An 18,045-nucleotide genomic window follows, 5' to 3' on the forward strand; every position below is an offset into this window, starting at 1 on the left:
GAGAGAGAAGTACTTGATGATAGTGAAAGTAATGGAGGAAGTGACACTGATGACAATATAGCATGATTGGGACTGGAGACAGTGAGAGAACTCCAGAAGGGAAAAAAAAAAGATTTAGGAAGTTTTTTTTTTTAATGTAACGAGAGAGTTAACAATCTGTGAAGAGTACACAATTGGATTATTCCATTAAATTGCAAGGGGAGTAGGGGAACAGTTTTTCACCTTGACTAGTCATTTAATCCTTAGGTTTATGGGTAATATTTCAGTTATAACAAACAATAGTTTAATTAGCCAATCTCCACTGACCAAGCTGAAAGAAATGCAAAAGTAATCCAGAATAGTAAGGAGTATGGAATCTAGATTCTTAAAATTATTTCAGTAACAATCTAAGGGGTTATAACGCTGGTAAGGAAATGATTTTAAGTAAGATTTTTAATCTGACAGTGACCCTTTGAAAACAAAGTTACATTTTATAATTTTAATTGAACACAGGAATTCTTTGTCAGAGTGAGAAACTTTGAATACTTGCCTTAAAATTCATCTCAAATGAGGGAGGCTTGCTGACCATTTTATTCATTCACATAATTGCAACAATTGGAAATGAATTTGAGGAATCAATCTCACTAGTTAAATTAAAATTATATTCTCATGGAAAGAATTAAATGATCGTGACTAGATTTATCAGCATTCCAAATGCATTAAACTGGCAGCATAACTTCACACCAGAGAACTTGAGCTCTTCAGGATGAATTGCCAAAAGAGACAGCAAGCAAAGCAGTAAGAGTCAGGAAGGAAAAGGAGGTGCTATATAAACAGAGAAAAAAAACTAGGACTATTTAGTCTGGAAAGGAGAAGAGTGAGAGAAGAGATTAAGCAATGAAGATGCAGTTACAACTGTAAATGCAAATCATGTATTTACTGATGCAAATGGCCAATTGGGTGCATAACTGGCTATTCGTGCACAACCTCAGTAATCACACTAGCATATTAGGTGTGCAGTTGTAGATGCATTTTTGAAATTCACACCTGATGTCACAAATACCCCCTCACCTGCATCTCCTCCTCTGTCCTCTTGTGCTAGCTGACCTTTTATATGGGTGGACCTCTCTTCTGAGCATTCAGGCTTGTAGACATCAAACAATATTTTAAATTTACATATTATCTTCATAAATATCAGAATAAAAGAACAGCATAATACAATGAAACTTTACATTAATATAAAATGTCTAAAAATACAACAAGAATGCATGGTAAAAAGTATATTCTAAAGAGCTTGCTAGAAAATATTTAGTTACCAATAATAATCATCAGGAGCTTGATTTAGCCATGAGGTAAGATAGATGTATCTCAGGGCAGCTTGCTCTTACCAGCAGAAAGCCTCCCTGGAGGTATATCTGCAATTCTTGCTGCACCAGAGACCCATAACCAGCCAATACAGCCCCTAAAGTGGCCCAGTGAGGTGGCAAGGTCATGGGAACCTAACTGGTTGGAGTTAGAGTGCAGGAGAAGAATGAGAATAGGATTGTTGGAGTAAGACAGGGGAGTAAGTAAAGAGAGAAACTGAGGGAGAGATAAGATAAAGGAAGGAAGAGAGAGGAAGAAAAATAATAATGGGTAGGGAGAGAGAAACTAGGCAACTGAAAGGCTGCAAGGGTAGGAGAGATTCAATTAAAAAATACCCCTGAGAAGGGGTGCACTGCACTAAAATGTTTAACAGTGCGACAAATATATTTAGTGGAGTACTAACATGATAGGCTTTGTATGCAGTGCAATTGTAGCCATATCAGTCCCAGGATATTAGGCAGACAAGATGGGTGTGGTAATATCTTTTATTGGACCAACTTCTGTTGGAGAACAGAAGTTGGTCCAATAAATGATAGGCTTTGTCAGTTAAAATTTTGAAAGCTGAATATAATACTAATACATTAAGAAAAATACCATGCACTATCCTGTACAATCCACTAATAGGAGAAAGGTGTTTCTATCATTCAAACAGTGGTGCAATTCAATGTGTTGTGCCATCTACAATAGAGAAAGACTAGCAGTGCAACATGCTTTGGAAAATGCAACACAATAAATTAAACAGTCGAAACATAAATCAGAACTTTATTGAATTCTTAATTTGCATTCCATATGTAACAGTAATACTATGTAAACACAAACTTATCAAACTTGCAAAAAGTTACATAAGAAAAAATTGAACACTTGGAAACCTTTTATATCTTGTACAGAGATTCACCAATAGTTTGGAGATAATTTGCTTACAGGAAGTTTGACAATGCCTTTTAATGCTGAATATGTAAACAATAAATAAATGGAGGAATGGTAAGGTGCAAATACCTGCCTGTTTGCACACCATAGTAAATACAAGCACATTAGGACCAGCACATTTGTAATTGTGACAGGATTCAGAAAACTAGAGTATTTGATAATGAAAGAGACAAGTTTATTCAGCAGCTGTAAATATTGTGGTCAGCTAGTATTTGTTAAAACTTCAGAAACATTTTAATAAACAGCCATCAGCATTTATCTGGGATTTAAATACTTTTCTTCTTTTTCTTTTCAGAGTCTTCTTTTTCCTTCTCTATTTCTGCAACTTGTGATTCAATGTCCTTTGCACTAAAAATCTGAAATGGAACATAGGACAAAGAATTGTATAAAGTGTAACTAATATGGATTCCATCTACACTTTTTTAATCCACAGATTCAATTACATTTCACAGCTCCAAAACTTACTCCTGAAGTGTTGAAAAAAAAAGTTTCAAAAGCTCCCATCTGAGACACAAATTGAGAGAACCAAACCTGTGTTAATTTTTTGAAGTCAAGGTGTGTGTTTATACAGATTTGCATTTATAAACCTGGCAGATTAAGAGACTGCCAGGGATGATTATTTTCCTTATAAGTAAATTCACAGGCCAGATATTGTGAGATAGCTGTACCATGAGCTACTCTAGTAACTTTAATGGCAGAAGGCAATTTAGTGACTATACTGGCATGAACCTAGGCTTCTTCAGTACAGACTGGCAATTCTGTCAAATTGTGTGTTGGCAATTCTGTCAAATTGTGTGTGAGGATTTCATTTTATTGGGCTGTCCACTAGCAATTTAAATGAGTTTTGTGGACACTCACTCAGACCTCCAGCTGGAACCAAATCCTAATAGACTCTTACCAGAAATTAAAGGCAAATGGTTTATCTAATAACCCTCTTAGTTCTTTATAAATATGTTGTTATCCAAACCTTCAGATTGGTTACAAGTGTTAGAAATCCATATAATATCACTGAAAGAAAATAGCGAATATAAGAATTAAAGCCATGTTTATGGACTGGGGGAAAAAAATGTCTATGCGAGGGTGCCTCTACCACCCTCATAACAGACGGAAGAATACTAAGGGCCACTTTTATCTATGACAGAGATGGCCAGACTTACTGACCCTCCTAGCCACATATGACAATCTTCAGAAGTTCGAGAGCCGGGGAGCAACTGCTGGGGCTCAGGGCTTTAGTGCTGCATGAGGCACCTGATGGGGCTCGGGGCTTCAGCCTTGCTCCTGCTGAAGCCCCGAGCCATGGCAGGTACGCTTCACAGGGCTGAAGCCCCAAGACCCCCAGCTGGGGAGAAGCCCATAATCCATCACCCCATAGGTGGAGAATGGGGGGACTTAGGGGCTCCGCGAGCCGCACTTTAACTGTAAAAGAGTCGCACATGGCTCATGAGCCACAGTTTGGCTGCCCCTGATCTATGAAGTACATGCCCTGCTCTTTCAAAGGGTTAGGCAGTGTCCTCATTTCCCTTGCATTCCCAGAAGTAAGTGTCCTGGGGAGCTCCTGCTGAGTTGATGCACTTTCTCGTCTCCCATGTTTAAGAAGGATGAATTCAAACTGGAACAGGTACAGAGAAGGGCTACTAGCATGATCCGAGGAATGGAAGACCTGTCTTATGAAAGGAGACAAAGAGCTTGGCTTGTTTAGCCTAACCAAAAGAAGGCTGAGAGGAGATATGATTGCTCTCTATAAATATATCAGAGGGATAAATACCACTGAGGGAGAATTATTTAAGCTCAGTACCAATGTGGACACAACAACAAATGGATATAAACTGGCCATCAGGAAGTTTAGACTTGAAATCAGACAAAGGTTTCTAACCATCAGAGGAGTGAAGTTCTGGAACAGCCTTCCAAGGGAAGCAGTGGAGGCAAAAGACATATCTGGCTTCAAGACTTAAGCTTGATAAGTTTATGGAGGGAATGATATGATGGAATAGCCTAATTTTGGCAATTAATTGATCTTCAACTATTAGCAGTAGATATGCCCAATGTCCTGTGATGGGATGTTAGATGGGGTGGGATCTGAGTTACTACAGAGAATTCTTTCCTGGGTGTCTGTCTGGTGAGTCTTGCCCACATGCTCAGGGTTTAGCTGATCACCATATTTGGGGTTGGGAAGGAATTTTCCACCAGGGCAGATTGGCAGAGGCCCTGGGGGGGTTTTGCCTTCCTCTGCAGCATGGGGCACCGGTCACTTGCTGGAGGATTCTCTGCACCTTGAAGTCCTTAAACCACAAATTGAGGACTTCAGTAGTTCAGACGTAAGTTAGGGGTTTGTTACAGGAGTGGGTGAGTGAGATTCTGTGGCCTGCATTGTGCAGGAGGTCAGACTAGACGATCATAATGGTCCCTTCTGACCTTAAATTCTATGATTCTATCACCTCCACCTCTCCAGGGCTTCACAGAAATAAACCTGTCCTAACAGGGTGTCTTTCCTATCACTCTATCTTCGATAAAGCACATATGTAATTTTGGCTAAAATTCTAGCCAGCTATCTTCAATTGACAATTCATCATTCGATTCACCCTGTGCATACAGAATTCACGACAGCAATATATGGACGTAAAGGTTTACTGAACTTGAGTCTACAGGATGTGGGTGTTACTGCAGGAAGTGGTGATACACTGCTAAGGGTGTAATGATGAATGCAGTTTGTAGAAGATGCGTTTATTCCAAGAGTGTGTACACCACCATTTATCTTTAAAAGTCAAAATCTTTTGACAATATTGCCAAGAATTTATTCTAGAACTGGACTTCTTTCAGATGCAGCAGAAATAATGAAAAGTTACAATATTCCAAAGAAATTCTGTCATTTGGGACTAAGTACTAAATATCACATCTTACTAAAATTCCAGACAACTCAAACAGTTAAAATTGCTTAAAGAGATTATGTACACTTATCTATTATGCGGGTAATATATGAAGAAGAATGGAGTTGTTTATTCCAAAAGAAGGGAAATACTCTATGGAAATCTTATTTTTTAATTGTCATGCCTGGTGTCTGTCTTTTCCACTGTAATAACAGCTACAAAAAGGGTCACAAAATGTTTGCCAGAAATATTAAATTGCAAAAATGCTTCTTTAGAACTGTACAATATCAAAATTTACTATGAGTCTCGCCATGTAAGCTACGTGATAATGTCTCCCACACAAAAACCAGAAAAGTATGTTTTTATATGTTCCCAGAACAGTTTCCTGCACTGAATGTTCCCAACACAGCTTCTTATAGTACAATATAAATTATCAGCAGTTACTACATAACTCACAGAATCAATCTACAGAGACACAACTGAAGTCACATAATATTGTTTTACCAGATGTTAGGGACACTTTATACATCCAGTTGAAATGCACAGACGTAAACTGGAATAATTTTTGTCAGAAGATTCTGTATAGAAATCATCATTTTATTTCTATGTAATCAATAACTCATACCTGCAGTGGTTGGTTTCTCCTTATTATTGCAAGTTCAATGTTTTTTCCACCAGATTGGACAACCTAGTATACAACAAAAACATCATTACAAGTACGTTACAAAATGAAGAAAAACAAGCTTTTCTGAAAGCATTTATTGTATGCATTCTACTGGATTACATACTTCTAGCAAAGCTCTTATTGCTAATTTGATAGCTTCTTTGTCAGTTGCTATAGCTTCTTCTGTGTAATTCTTCTCCAAAAATTCACGCACAGTTTTAGCATTGCGACCAATTACATTTGCCTGTAGAAGACACACAGTTATGTATCTCACCATGATGTACATTAATTTGTTTTACCAAATCAAACTCATTTGGTCTCCACACATTTCTCACACGATACTGATTTGGCAATTCCCCCACTATCGTTATGTAACATGTGATTTGGGTTTTGCAATATTGGCAGAAAAGACTTTATTTCACTGTTTCCATGTGGAATACAACAACATTTTCAAGATTTCCAGGCCTTTACGTTTTTAAGGAAAGAAGACAAAACAGCATAATAAACTTTGTTAATTTGAAGCACTTTGAAAATATCGTTAGTGGTCCTAGCTCTTGTAACACCTGAGGACATGAAAATATTAGAACAGTGGTTCTCAAGCTTTTTCACGCCAGAACCCCCTTTTCCATAAATTGACCACGCTAGGACTTCCTTGCTATAACAGGGTGGTCTCCCCATTTAAGGGCTTGGGGCCAGCAGTCCTGTGCAATTATCAGACCCAGCTGAGAAGGGGCTAGGTGATGCCTATAAATGGAAATAGAAAGCTTGAAAGAGTAGTAACAAGCTGTTTTTGAGCAAAAGGGAGACAAATAAAATTTAAAGTAAGGTAGTTTTTAAATGACCCGTAACTCATAAGGTTGGACCCACTATCTTTAAATATCTCTCCTGTATGTTCTTTTGCTCTCAGAGTAGATATGGTAATTTTCAGGCCATGCCTCCGTTTTCCCATGGGAAAGTTTAAAAGGAGAGGGGGAGTTTGAAATAGGGCTTTATAATGGAATCTGGTTTCAACATTCACTGTGGAGAGGTTATCTCTTCATAATCGATGACACCGAACACACAATCACCATGCAATATGTTTGCTGTTGTATATATTTTAAATTTATTTTCTTATTTTTGCTGTGGATTCACTAATTCTTTAACTATACAGTAATTCAACACCCACAGCCAGCCCAGTTCGTCTGCCTTGGGCCGTGGGGCTATGCAGATGTTTGGGCTTGGGATGGAGACCAAGCTCTGGGACCCTGCGAGGAGGGAGGGGCCCAGAGTTCTGGCTCCAGCCTGAGCCTGAACACGTACACAGCAATTTTTAGCCCTGCAACAAGTCAGCTGACCTGGGTCAACCATGACTGGACTGTGGGTCTTTTATTCCAGTGTAAACGTACCCTCAATTAGCTTTGGTGCTCAAACAACTGTAACTAGCCTTCTGAAAGCATGGAACAGATTCTTTGTTTATGTGAATCCATAGTACAACATGCAACATCAGACTTCATTGAGATACACTGCCTATGCAAATATTTGCACTAAGATAATACAATTTATGAATTAAGTTGGAACTTACCTTCCAAGAATGATATGTACCAGATGGGTCTGTCTGATACAATCTGGGACTACCATCATCATCAAAGCCCACAATCAAGGCAGAAATACCAAAAGGTCTACGTCCATTGCTCTGTGTATAGCGCTATGAACAAGATGTAAAGTTTTAACATTTTTACCTTCATGGAATGTTATCAGTCTAGTACATATGAAACAGCATAAAACTGAAAAGACTCTACACAGCAATTTAACCTATAACTGATTATTAATAACAACATACCACTGGGAGAATGCAATTCCTAAATATTCTGGGATTAAATTCTGCTCTGTGTTATACTGGCACAACCCTAGTGAAGTTTGCACAGGAGTAACTGACGGCAGAATTTGGCTTTTAGTGAGACACGAAGTACATTATTCTCAACTAGGTCTAAACTAATTGTAGGAATTTAAAAATAAACATATTGCTTAAATATTTTTACATATGAAGCTACTGCAAACAGGGTGCAGGGTACTGTTATTAGCAGATTTCAACAATCATCTCCCCATAGACATATGATTGATTAGACTATTCCTAACTGTTCCACTAATATGAAGGAGGACATTCTGAGATTAAGGATCTGCATTAAATTTAGCACTTCACACTATCTAGTACTGATCTGAAAAAAGCTTTTTAAAATTTGTTTTATCTTAACTTTTGTTATACAATAATATATTATTTCCAAATAAGGTAGGAAATGTATGAAAGGGACTACAGCACATGAGAGTAGAGCAGGAGCGATATTTGCAGGTGGTCCGCCAAACAGAAAAGCTAATTATGGAAACTATTTTCTTGTGGAAAATACTAGTACTACTTCTTTCAAACACTATTTGCATTCTTAGAAGTCCAGTGATAGAAAATTTAACCAGGCTCCCATTTTTACTGGCAATCTCACACCTGGCTTCTATTTCTACTGCTGTGAAATAGAAGCAGCTTGTTTGTTTTTAAATAGTGTTATCTAAAGGCCCCTTCAGAAAACTAACAACACTAAGTAAGATACTTACCTGCTTTAAAGATGCTATATAGCGTGTTATATATTCTACTGTGACTGGATCCTCAACAGTAAGTTTATGGCTTTGACACTCCACACGGGCTCTGTTAATTATTATTCTAGCATCAGCAGTCAGACCTACATAATCATAATTATCAAATATGTTACAACACAGTGAATATTCTTTCTTTATGAAACAATACATGTATCATTTAAGAAGAATTACTTTTTTTTCTCCCTCTTGCCTTGTGAAAGTCATTTTCCTCTTTCTGAGACTGACTACAGAAGGCAAACTGACCGTTCACAAAGTATGGTCAATTGCACAAAAGCAAACAAACTGAGAAGGAAAGAAAAAAATAAAGATAAAAAAATATTGTTCTCTACTTTGTTTAGTTATAATAATCTTCCATGTTGCCTGTAACAGTAGTAGGCAAGACATTTTGAGACAGAAGCTAAATTTAAATTGACAGTGTATCTTTAAATTATCAAGTGGGTCAAGTGACAACCAAAACTTGTTACACCTTCTTCTAGAATAAAATACATCCTTATGTCCTCTTCAAAATGTCTTTCCACTCTAATCAATCCTGCAGACCTCAATCCTGCAAACACAGTCAATGAGGGCACTTGTGTGCTTAATATTAAACACATGCACAAGTGTTTCAGGACCTAATTACATTACACTTCTTCTTTTCTCATACAAAAAATGGTGCAGCAAGGTGGGCACTAAAGAGCTATTGAGGCAAATGGACATCTTAAGGAGTTCTTGCTGAATCTTCCATAAAAACCCTAGCAGTTTTATTCATTTATCACTTTTTATAACAGTAAGGGCTAGGATGTGTAAATGACTAATTATGCTCTGTGTATGTACATGCATGCGCGTGCATGTGTTTTGAAATTTTAAGGACCCCTAACTAATCCTTTCCTTTTCCTTCTATTCTGCAGGCAGAAGTCTCACCCTGTTCAGGCAGATTCATAATCAACAGAGGCACTCAGGCCTAGCAGGAGCAGGCTATAGAAGCTACAGTAGCCCTAAAATAAACAAGGGAAGGGAGAGCTGAAAGGAGCACCACCACAGCCTAAAAAGAGGGGTTCCAGGGTCTCTCTGTGGTCCCCTCTCTTCTCTCTCCCTGCAAGCAATAATAGGGAGGGAATGGGAAGCTGCAAATATGTAAACAAACCGCTGAGTTCTTCTTCCCCCAACCTTTTCTGAAGGGGGATGTTTGTCTATATGTCCCCCAAGCTAGTCCTTGGTGGAGTGGGGGGGGCGGGCAACAGGTGTTCACACGTGCACCTTCCCCCCCATTGCTGTCTCATGCATGGGAGGGTATTTCTCTCCCTACCCTCAGAAAGTGATTCCAGGGGCAGACACAGTGAAGAAGAATGGGATAGGTGTGCTTTTCCAGTCCCATAATGTCTCCCCCATATTTATGGGGTTTTCCCCAATATTAACCCAATTTCTTTTTCTGGGGATGGAGTCACAGGTACAGTGTTCTCTTCTCCCTTGGTCTGTTTAAGGCTAGTGCAGCCAGCCTACAGACAGCTTGCTGCTCCAACTGGCCACATCACTGCTAACGATCTACATATCTACCTGAACAAGAGGGGAAAAAAAGGAAAGCGTCAATCAAAAATCCCTAAATGTTCAGAATTTTCTAAAGACCAAATTATTTCCCACCAGCCACTGAAAAAAAAACTTCATTAGGCCGTGATTTCTGTTCACTACATTCAAACCTATGATGTAAAAGCAAAGCCTTACCAGTCTCCTGAACTATCCTGACCACCTCAGTAATATTTTTTCTTAAATCTAGGAACAGATCTTTAAAGGCCTCTTGTACAACATATATCTGCAATAAGATGCTCCACAGAGCAATAACTCTATAACCAATACCTGCAAAAGCCATGCAGACATGATCATCAAGTGCACAAATCTTTCTCACAGTTCTTTCTTCCTGAAGTTTGGCAACAGACTTTCTCTCTACCCCCAATACAACTATGTCCAGCCCTCGAATTCCAACCTGTTAAGTCATCATAAAAAAATAATTAACCTTAGAAACATTTTTCATCATTAACAATATAATGAAGATATTATGATACTTAGGGTAAGAATGACACTTTACATTTAAGCCCCCAAGCTATAAGAATGAAATTATGTATATGCCTAATTCTTTGCTGAATAAGAGCACCCATGTCCGCCCACGCACGCCCGGCAGACCTCACCGAGATCTGCCAGGAGCACCCATGTCTGCCCAGGCACCCCGACTGACCTGACCAAGGCCGGCCAGAGCACCCAGGAGATGATGAGGATGGCTATTAGTTGTACTGCACTATCTGCTGCCACAAGGCAATGAGCTGCTGCTGGGTAGTAATGCAGTCCCACGTCTGCCAACACCCAGGAGATGTACGGTGAGCTGAGCGAGCTCCATGCTTGCCGTGGTATGGTGTCTGCACGGGTAACCCATTAAAAAAAGCGCAAAACGATTGTCTGCCGTTGCTTTCACGGAGGGAGAGAGGGAATGGGGGCCTGACGCCATGTACCCAGAACCACCCGCGACAATGTTTTTTGCTTCATCAGGCATTGGAATCTCAATCCAGAATTCCAATGGGCGGCAGAGACTGCGGGAACTGTGGGATAGCTACCCACAGTGCAACACTCCAGAAGTCAACGCTAGCCTCGGTACTGTGGACGCACTCCGCTGACTTAATGGTTTTAAGTGGGGACACACACAATCAACTGTATAAAATCTCTTTCTAAAAATTCGACTTCTATAAATTCGACCTAATTTCATAGTGTGGACATACCCTTAGACTGTTACAGTCTCCACAGCGATGGTACTCAATAAGTAAAAAACAGTAATATTTGACTCTCTGTTAGAAATGAAGATGGTATGGTGGGTATGCTGCCATACTAAGAAACTGTGGATGTCTTATTTATTATTTGTATTGCAGTTGCACCCAAGAGTCCCAGTTACAGACCAGCATTTCACTGTAGTAGGTGCTGTACAATCACAGAACAAAAAGACAATCACTGTCCAAAGAATTTACAATCTAAGTATAAGTTACAAGAGGTGAATACCGTGAGACAGACAGAGGAGCAGAAGGAACCAATGAGACAATATTGGGCAGCATGACAACCTGTAGTATCAGCACACCAGCTGCCTAACTGATGTCAAGATTGTTTTGTAGGCATCATGGCAAAAGAGAGTTTTAAGGAGGGGTTTTTAAAAGGATAAATATATTCTTTGTGGATGTTCACAGGAAGCTCCAACCATGCATAAGGGGCAGAATGGGAGAGATGGGCAACAAAGGCTGACATTATTGTAATAGCGGAGACAATTTTCAATATCTCCGTATCGAGTGAGAGCTTTGTTTCTATCTTTCTTTTATTTATTACTGGGTATTTTCTCCCCATTCTAATCAGCACTTATTCCCTGGATGACTGAATCACTGTCAGAATTCCAAGTGCTCTAAATACTCCAGAGGGCATTCTGTGCCAAAAAATTAAAAATTCTGCATGCAATACTGTAAAATTCTGCAAGTTTTATTTGTCGATAAATAAATGCAGAGGCTCCAGCATGGCAGGTGGGAGCACAGGCCACTGACTGCATGAAGGTGAGAGATCAGCCTTCAGTTTCCCCACTCCCAGGACTCAGGCTGCACCTGAACCTGACACAGCACAAGGCTGGGCCTGCCCCAGAAATACCCTAGGGGCCTGTCCCTTTGCGCCAGGCATGGGGCAGGCAGGTTCAACCAGGCAGGATCCAAGTGTGCAGGGGCTCAGTGTGAGGGGATCCAGGTGTGGGGTGAGAGGATTCTCTGTGGGACAACCTGGGTACAGGCAGTTCAGTGGGGGATCTAGGTGTGGGGGGATCTGGATGCACAGAGGTTCATTAGGGCGGTTCCAGGTGCAGGGGCAATGGGACTCTGCAGGGGCTTCCTGGTGAGGTGGTTGGGGCTCAGCAGAAGGGTCTGGGTGTGGGGATCTCAGCAGGGGAATCCCAGTGCTGGGGGAGTGAGGCTTGGTGGGGTCTGGGTGCATCTAGTTGGGGGTCGGTGGGGTGAGGGTCTGGATGTGGGGGCTCAGGGTGGTGCAGGGAGGTGGGGCTCCTCAGAGTGGGGTTTGAGTGCAGGGAGCTCAGTGGGGGGTGGTCTGGGTGCAGGGATGGGGGGTCCAGAAGCAGTGGGGTTTGGGTACAGGGGGATCCGGGTGTAGGGGTTGAGGTTCAATGAGGTGGGGTTTGGGTATGGAGGGCTGGGGGGTTCTGAGTGTATGGGGTGAGGCTTGGTGGGAGTGTCTGGGTATGGGAGGTCTGGATGCATGGGGCTTGGGCAGATGGGGGAGCAGCTCCCTGTACAGTGACCCCTCCACACACAGCTGAGGAGCAATGGGGGCAGGAAGCAGGGGAGGATGCTGAACTTCCTGCAGCTGGGGGAGGCTTCTGGGGGTAGGTCTGACGCAGCCCTAGCAACTTCTTGCAGGGGAAGAGGAAATCCCGTTCTCTACTGCCTCCAGCCCAGCCAGGATTAGACGCTGATCCTGGCTCAGGGTAGGAGCCACTAGCTGGGGTGTCTCCAGACCTGTGGTGATTTACTGCTTCACTGGTTTTTCCGGGTACCTGAAATGATGTACCTGCAAAGCTAGGGAGTGGTGCATGATTGCTCTTGCAGCTTCCCTTTGCTTCCCTGTCAGAAAATCACTTTTCTGCGAGAAAGCAAAGATATCTGCGGGGAAATGAATTCTGCACACGTGCAGTGGTGCAGAATTCCCCCAGGAGTATCTAAAGGTGAACATGAATTAAAGACAGAGTAGGGTGTGCAGAGGAACAGAGTTTAGGAGCTGCTAGGTCCCAAGATAGAGTCAAAGAGCTCAAAGACATCCACTCCTCCAAGACAGAGCTTCCAAAAACCAGTACCACTCCCCCAGCAGGGGAGGACAAACAAACAGAAGAAATATGCTCTCCTTTCTTTTTTTTGGAGGAGGTGGGGTGGGGAAAGGCAAGCAGAAATCATGGAGATGCCTCAATCCCAGAAGCTCCCTTCTCCCACTGGCACCCAAGAAAAGCAGCTCAGAGTGCAAAGTGCCCCCAAACCTCATGTCCCTTACATTACATAACTCAGTAGCGACAAGCATTCCAATATCATCCCCCATCACCTTCCCAAAACTAAACCTTTGCTGCATTCTAACCAATGACAAGCTTCTCCTGACATTTTGTGTCACCCTTAGACACAAATATAGCTCAATTTCACATGAGGTAAAAGGTCACAATAACAAACGTAGGAAGCATTACAAAAATATGAAGGTATAAGCTGGAGTTTTAGAATGTTGAGGAAAGATATACTCAGTGGTCTCATACCTTCACTGCATCTTAAAAATACACACTGTAAAAATGCCTATCCTTTAAAAAGTGACAGTATGTCCATCAATTCTATTTGTTGCAGCTTCCCAAGACATTTTAATTAGTTGAGCGTTTTCTATAGATGATTTCTTATGACATTTCCATCTTCTCATTACACCTTTTATTCTTGATTTAAAGATCCAAGTCCTTCAAATTGTTCTATGCAAGCAGACCCCTGCATCCATGTCAGTGAGATCTACTTGTGCACAACTTGTTCGAGGATTAAGGACTTTGTGTGTGTGTGCGCACACACATGCGTGAGTGCACAAACACAATTTTCTACACACTGGGTGATAAAAAGAATTCTATTTTGATATAGATGTTGTTTGGGTCACAAAAAGGTTTTTCCCTACAAATCGAAAAAATTATTACAGTGCAGTTATGGTAAAAAAAATGATTACGTTAAAGGTCATCTTCTTCCTCAGTTATATCTATTTACATTACTGATAAAAATACTACTTTTTTTACTCCTGCTAGTACAGCTGAATTACTATAGGTGTGCAAGTAACTTGAGCATGATCCTACTTTGCCATGTACATGAACAAAATAACTAATCAAGCTCTAATTGCAGAATTTTTAAACTGGTGATAATACGATATCCAGAAAGAACCCAACTTGACTTTCAGACTAAACTTCCAGAGCTGGCAATAAGAAAAATAATTGTTTTACTTGTAAGTTCAGCAAATACTAGATGGAAGTGCATGAGAGACAGACAATTACAGAACGTCACAACGGTAGTTTTACAGAATAATTGTTCAGAGTAGAGCCATACTTTAAATTTTCTTACAGAATGGATCTAAACATGGGGGCTAGCAGAAAAAAACTGCAGTTTCTTTAAACAAAGAAAACACTAAAATGTTTTATTTTTTTCCACATTTTTTAACTAACTCTTTTTGCATGGTGGTTAAAATGTGTGTCACATGATTCTACAACGTAGACTTAATACACATGTGCAACCTGAAAACTACAAGTTCTAACATGTAATTTTCTATCTTGATGCAAGTGGCAACAGGTTAGATTGTAGTGAAGGTCTTTTTGTGAGTACACTATAGGATGTCTGTCTCTTTTAGAGCTTGATATCTCTGTGACTTTTCTGCATGATCACATCTAGCCCTGTAAGTGTGTAAGCAGTTCCTTCTAGGCAGTCATGAACTAGGTAAGGAGTCACCTATTCTGTGAGTGGGATACCTGAATCAACATTTTCTTGTCATTACCTAAGCCTGGATCTCCCGTATGTCTATATACTCAATGCCACGACACAAATCAAGCCAGAGGATAGCATGCTAAAACCAATCAACCCTGCAGGCCACACCTCTGCATATTACAGACAACCTGGCTGTCTGCTCTGTTTTATGCATATTTGGGGTGCCACTTGGGCTCCTGGCAAATTGCCCACATGGGTCCCACAGCTAAACAGTTTGGGCATCTCCTAGTTTACTACATCCGTAGAGGCACCTTCCCTCATTTTTAGTGGGGGTCAGTGCCATGAAGTTACTGGCTTCTATTAAAAAACTCTCCCTTTCTGCAGCAAACCAACCAGAGCTGGTATCACGAGCTCTGAGGAAAACTGCATGGAGAGAGGCCTTTGTTGATTTGTTTTTTAAATGGCACAAGGCTCCTAAAGGTAAATGTCACTTTGAAACACACCCCAACAACATCCTCCATCCCAAGCAGCAACAGTGAGAATCAAAACCTGATGCCAGGAGGGAGCCTCCAGCTCCTTTCTCCTTATAGTTTGGGGCAGTCTCTTGGTATGTACTGGGGGCAGCCGGTCACACCACCAATGTGTGTCGTGTTGCTCCAATGGGCGTACAAAACCATAACTCTCCCTGACAAGGGAGTCTCTCTCTAGCCCAGCCCCACCCCAGGGGGAGTCTCTCCCTCTCTGTCCACCCCCCACCCTAGGGAGTCGCTCCCTCTGCTGGCCCCTGGAAGAGTCTCCTCTATCACAGCCCCCTATGGGGGAGTCTCTCCCTCTCCAGCCTCCCCCGTGAGGGAGTCTCTCCGTACCCCAGCTCCACCGTGGAGGAGTCTCTCTCTTCTGGCCCCCTCCCCAGAGGAGGAGAGTCTCTCTTTTCTCCAGCTCCTCCCCATAGGGGTCTCTCCCTATCACACCCCGAGGAGATGGGGAGCCTCCTTTCCTTCCCCACCCTCACTCTGGGGGCAGGTCAGTTGCCACGGGGCTCTCTCTTCCCCGCTGGCAGCCCAGCGAGAAGGCGCCGGGGAGGCAGGGCGGGCGCTGCCGCGGGGACCGGCTGCCCAGGGCGCACTCACAGCCGTGGAGCCCTTCTTCACGGCCTCCTGGGCGTACTCCACTTGGAAGAGGTGCCCGTCCGGGGAGAACACGGTGATGGCGCGGTCATAGCGGGCAGCCATGCTCCTCCTGCGGCGTGCTGGGGACGCCCCGGCCGCCGCTCCCGCTCCGGCTCCGCGCACCTGCTGCTCCGGGCTGGCTGGCTGCTGTTGTGGGGCCGGCCGGCAGGCGGCTGCCTAGGGAGCGCGCCAGCGGCCGGGAGAGGCGCTCTGGGCGCTGGCCGGGCGCGGGGGGCGCAGGCAGGCTCACTGCTGGAGCCAGCCCTCACGCTTAGACGGCCTGACTCTGCCAGGGCCGCAGCGTGCCCGTTTGTCTTCAGAGGGAGGGCACAGGCCCCGGCTCTTTGGAAAGTAAACGAGCCTTTCCCTCCTCAGAGCTCTCCTCGCCCACAGGCCTGGAGAGCCAAGAGCCCCCAGGCATTCGGGACTGCACAAACCAGCAAAGGAAACACTGTGGGGGAGACTGGAAACTAGTGTCACTTCATTACAAGTGGACCCGTGTAGTCATAGGACAAAAGCTGCAGGGTTGTTAGAGCAGGGCTGGCCCCAGGAGATCAGAGAGACAGGGAATAGCTGTGATTGGTCACCCCAGGAAGAGCCCTGGGCAGCCTGAAGGCTTGGCTTGCTCTCCAGCCAAAGCGCCAATGATGAAAGCTATCACCTGACCAACTTTGGCTCCTCATTAGAGTGATATTCAGAAGCCGTTCTGTTCCTTTTTACCTCTAGAGTCTCCCTCCCCATTAAAAAAGTTGTCTATTCCTCTGTAGTCCCATGCATTTGAATGAAGTTAAGAAATGTATCCCACATTCCCCACTGCAATGCTCCTGTCTGTAGCTTTCCCAGATGCACAAGTACCATATACAAGGAAACACCTCCTCCTACGATTCCCGAAACCTACTGGCACTACCCTAGTCCTCCAGCTGGAACTGCAGAGTCTGAGCCCCGTGCCCATAGGGAGCCCTGTTTTTCCAGTTGTAGGATTGAGGCCAATTTCTGCATTGACACTTTGATAGTGTTACTTGAAAATCTGCAAACAAGGGCACCAGACTGGGATTTAGGAGACCTTGGTTCAATTCCTGGTTCTGCCACTGACCTGCTTGGTGACCTTGGGCAAGTCACTTCACTTCTCTGTGTCTCAATTTCTCCACCTGTGAAATGGGGATAATGGTACTGACCTATCTTGTAAAGCACTTTGAGATCTAAAGATAAAAAGTACTACATTATTATTTTAAAGAAGACATTGCTTGAAAAGAAAAAATATTTAAGCTTGTTTTTGTGTGGCATCTTTTAGAAAGCCCACCATTTCACCTGCTTGCCTATTAGAAGTATTTGTGCAGTCCAGGCTGGCAACTTGGGCCAGAGAAAGGAAAAGAGAATTTTGTAAATATTCTAGCTATTTTTACTAATTTTGGCCCTGATCCTGCAAACACTTATGCATGAGCTTAACTTCACTACCACTGAAAACAGGACTACAGCTAGCAGTAAAGTTAAGCACAGGCACAAGTGTTTGCATTTTCAGAATCTTTTACTTCAATCCTTCAGTGAATCCTATGCCCTGGTGGAGTCCCATTGACTTAAATGACTTCATCCTCATACCATCTCATCACTTGCTGGGACTAAATGGGTGGGTTATCACAGGCTAGGTCAAGGACAAGGGGCACAGCACAGATTTTGATGGGATATGATTATCCTATGTAAGTCTTTTGTGGTTCCTTTTTAAAGCTTGTTACATGTTAATATATTGCACTTCTAGATTCAGGTTGAGAGTGAACCTCTGGATATTGTGTATAGGGAGGGCTGAGAAGGAAAGGATCCCCGTTATAATCCTTCATAAATTCCTCTATTTTCAGTCACTTATAACTAATGATAACATTTTATACTCTAATTGTGCAATTTTATCCATCTTTGCAGATCTGGTTGCAGGATCAGGTTCATAATAATTAATACTGAGAATTTTGTATAAATAATGAAAATGG

The 18,045-nt window shown here is 42.4% G+C and overlaps 1 protein-coding gene across 2 annotated transcripts; it reads right to left on the reverse strand.

Moving 5' to 3' along the window:
• Positions 1-2,350: 2,350 nt before the first annotated feature.
• On the reverse strand, positions 2,351-16,156 carry PSMA8 (proteasome 20S subunit alpha 8). 2 transcript variants are annotated; one of them, XM_077809044.1, is made up of 7 exons: positions 16,031-16,156; positions 10,252-10,378; positions 8,380-8,504; positions 7,361-7,483; positions 5,924-6,043; positions 5,761-5,823; positions 2,351-2,627 (listed from the first exon to the last, which is right to left on the reverse strand). In XM_077809044.1, exons 1-7 carry the CDS (start codon positions 16,130-16,132, stop codon positions 2,538-2,540), a joined length of 750 nt encoding a protein of 249 aa, XP_077665170.1. In that variant the 5' UTR covers positions 16,133-16,156; the 3' UTR covers positions 2,351-2,537. The 2 variants fall into 2 exon arrangements, with proteins under 2 accessions (XP_077665170.1, XP_077665171.1); XM_077809045.1 differs by lacking the exon at positions 16,031-16,156 and adding an exon at positions 15,767-15,855.
• Between the last annotated feature and the right edge of the window lie 1,889 nt (positions 16,157-18,045).

The sequence above is a fragment of the Eretmochelys imbricata genome, chromosome 2 (genome assembly GCF_965152235.1).
Source record: "Eretmochelys imbricata isolate rEreImb1 chromosome 2, rEreImb1.hap1, whole genome shotgun sequence".
NCBI classification, from domain to species: domain Eukaryota; kingdom Metazoa; phylum Chordata; order Testudines; family Cheloniidae; genus Eretmochelys; species Eretmochelys imbricata.

What these genes read in the sequence shown, in the direction of transcription:
- PSMA8 (XM_077809044.1), bottom strand. Translation starts at nt 16,132, where the DNA reads ATGGCTGCCCGCTATGACCGCGCCATCACCGTGTTCTCCCCGGACGGG. An exon ending in TGAAGAAGGGCTCCACGGCT is followed by an intron (nt 10,379 to 16,030) that starts GTGAGTGCGCCC and finishes ATGACTTAACAG; the next exon opens with GTTGGAATTCGAGGGCTGGA. An exon ending in CAATAAGAGCTTTGCTAGAA is followed by an intron (nt 5,824 to 5,923) that starts GTATGTAATCCA and finishes GTTGTATACTAG; the next exon opens with GTTGTCCAATCTGGTGGAAA.